Source organism: Rhagoletis zephyria, unplaced genomic scaffold, assembly GCF_001687245.7.
Source record: "Rhagoletis zephyria isolate East Lansing unplaced genomic scaffold, Rhagoletis_zephyria_1.1 Rzeph_scaffold_01816, whole genome shotgun sequence".
Lineage (NCBI taxonomy): Eukaryota > Metazoa > Arthropoda > Insecta > Diptera > Tephritidae > Rhagoletis > Rhagoletis zephyria.
In genome coordinates, this window is record NW_016158900.1 from 40,908 (window position 1) to 43,651 (window position 2,744).

General features: G+C 33.9%; 1 protein-coding gene across 1 annotated transcript in view; it reads right to left on the reverse strand.

The window, feature by feature from the left end:
• Positions 1–2,744, reverse strand: part of Dh44-R1 (Diuretic hormone 44 receptor 1) — a 66,422-nt gene that overhangs the window by 36,412 nt on the left and 27,266 nt on the right. Inside the window, exon 2 of the mRNA XM_017619239.1 lies at positions 1,337–1,913. Within this exon, the coding sequence (XP_017474728.1) occupies positions 1,337–1,607 (271 nt within the window). The 5' untranslated portion in view covers positions 1,608–1,913. The remainder of the gene's footprint in view (positions 1–1,336; positions 1,914–2,744) is intronic.

Consider the following 2,744-nt stretch of genomic DNA (forward strand, 5'->3'; position numbering starts at 1 on the left):
GTAGGATGAACGAACGTCATTCAAAAATGAATTAAGATGTGTTGGTATTTAAAAAAAAAAAAAATTGGGACACGAATAATTTTTTTTTTTTTTTTAAGAAAAAACTGTGAAAATACCTTTCTACTGAGATCTNAAAAAAAAAAAATTGGGACACGAATGATTTTTTTTGACAGAAAAAAACTGTGAAAATACCTTTCTACTGAGATCCNAATAGTTTCTTAAAATTTTTTTTTGAAAAAAATCCCCTCAAATGACAAAACGGTTAAAGCTTAAAAAATTTGCATAAAAATATTTTTAAAAAATTAAAAAAAAGTTTGAACGGAATAGTAATGATGAGTGTTTTGATGCTGTTTTTTAATTTTTTTCAAAGATTGGTATAAGAAAAACTTGAATAACTGGGCTAAAACTATTCTGATTGAGACTTATGGGATCTCAGTAGAAAGGTATTTTCACAGTTTTTTCTTAAAAAAAAAAAAAATCATTCGTGTCCCAATTTTTTTTTTTTTTTAAAAAAAAAAAAAAATTGGGACACGAATGATTTTTTTTTTTTTTAAAAAAAAAAAAAAATTGGGACACGAATGATTTTTTTTTTTTTTAAGAAAAAACTGTGAAAATACCTTTCTACTGAGATCCCATAAGTCTCAATCAGAATAGTTTTAGCCCAGTTATTCAAGTTTTTCGTAAATCAAACTTTGAAAAAAGTAAAAAAATGNTTGAAAAGATTTTTAAATATTTTTATGCAGGTTTTTTAAGCTTAATCTGTTTTGTCATCTGAGGGGACTTTTTTCAAAAAGTTCTTTACGAAACTATTTTTATTCATAAAAAACTTCATTTTTGGAGGTGTTTTCAAATCGGTCCAGCTCACTTAAATCTTAATATTTTTCCCAAATATTTTGGTGAACGTCTTAGAATATAATAAATTTTGTAATCCCGGCGGAAAAACCGCAACTTATTTTGGTGATGCAGTCTAATGCACATACATATTTATGTGAGACCATGCATTCATTTGTGTACAACAGAATCCATTCATGCGTTCCCCAAAGCGTGCATTTCGACTCAGTTGTCGCTTTGACAAGTTACATTTGCTAAAGCCTCAGATGCCACAGAAGGAGAAATATATATGTACGTATGTTTAAATGTACATATGGATACGTATTCTTTAATAGAAACGCATTATGGGTTTTCATTTCAACACTTAAATGTTCCGCAACCGCGTAGACCTCGTAAATAAACCGATTTTCAATTAAAAAATGCAGTAACTTTACGATGTTTACGTACTCACGCGGCACTTAAGCGCTTAGATGAATACCTCCATTAATTTGGCGTTAGTACTTACGCGAACTGTCATACTGGATGCCCTGGAACTCGTGTAGGCACGGTAATGCCGCCAAAGTGCCACGCGGCGTTCGCGGCCAACAAAGGATCGAGTCGAAGTGAGTGAGGCAGTAGGCACTGTCATTGCCGTAGGTCGTTGTATCAATGTGCTGCTGCAGCAGGCACTGCAGTTCTGTGCTCTCATTAATTGCATCGAGGTTGTCGTAGGGCTCGAATAGCGTCTCGTCGTCAGCACCCACGCCCTCCACTGCACCGTCCGTTGCGTCCGACATGTTGACCAGAATCAACACAGCCGGCTGGTTATCAAACAAGTCGGCAATTATTTTGCTTGCGCCACTGCCGAGGTTGCTTTGGTTGAGTTTATAATTTTTTGTATTTTGGCCTCTGATGCTTCGACTACTATTGCTGCTGCTTAGGAAACTTCTGCTTTTGTTGATTTTGCTAATTTTTTCTGGACTGGTAGAGTACAAAACGGTATTGTGTTGCTGTTGTTTTAGGTGTCGATGGTGGCGATTGAGTTCTTTCTGCGGTTGTTCATCGTCGTTGTTGCGAAATGAGTTACTTATGCTTGAGAAGAGCTGGAAGCAGAGAATGTAAAATGAGCTTACATTTATGTAATAGCATTTTTAAAGCTAGAAACTTAAATGGTATACTATAGAACAATCTCGTGTTTTTGTGGAATTGAGGAAACTAAGTTTTTCTAGCTTGTGTATAGAAAAGTGATTTATAACTTTTACCAGGTTGGCGATTTTAAGACTTTTCTTTTCATTTGAAGTTGGTGATGGCGAAGGAGTATTTAAAAAACTCTAACTAATTTCCATGCAAATATTTTTCTCTCTAAGGAATCTGAGTTAGCAAATTTATTTTTACCAAAAACAGGCGCTGTGGTGTTTTGGTGCATATATCAATGCCATTTTAAACAGTTGTATACATATGACTGGAAGAGCTAGGTACACACTTATGGAAGGAAGCTTCTGAGTTATGACATCATTGCTATTATCTTTGATATTAATAGCCAACCAAAGCAAAGAGAATTAAACTTCAAATAAGTTCAGTATAAAGCGAAAAAATCAATTCAAAGATTACATTAATACAAATTCCAAAGCTGTACATATGCGCCCGGAAATACCACCTAATATTGATAATATTAATTACCGGCTGAACAACGCGATAATGTATTGCAGTAAAATTTCATTACATATTTAATTTTAATTGACAATACCTTGCAGAAAAAACTATCAATTAATAAAAAATAACCCACTTGCAATTAGATTTTTGCGGGATTTCTATAAAAAATATATAACTTGTAGTTAACTACAAAAAGCCAACTTGAAACTAGTTCAAAATTGGAGCAATTTAACTAACACTTAGGCCGAGGCCACGCAATGAGCGGCAAAGCGACGAGCGGT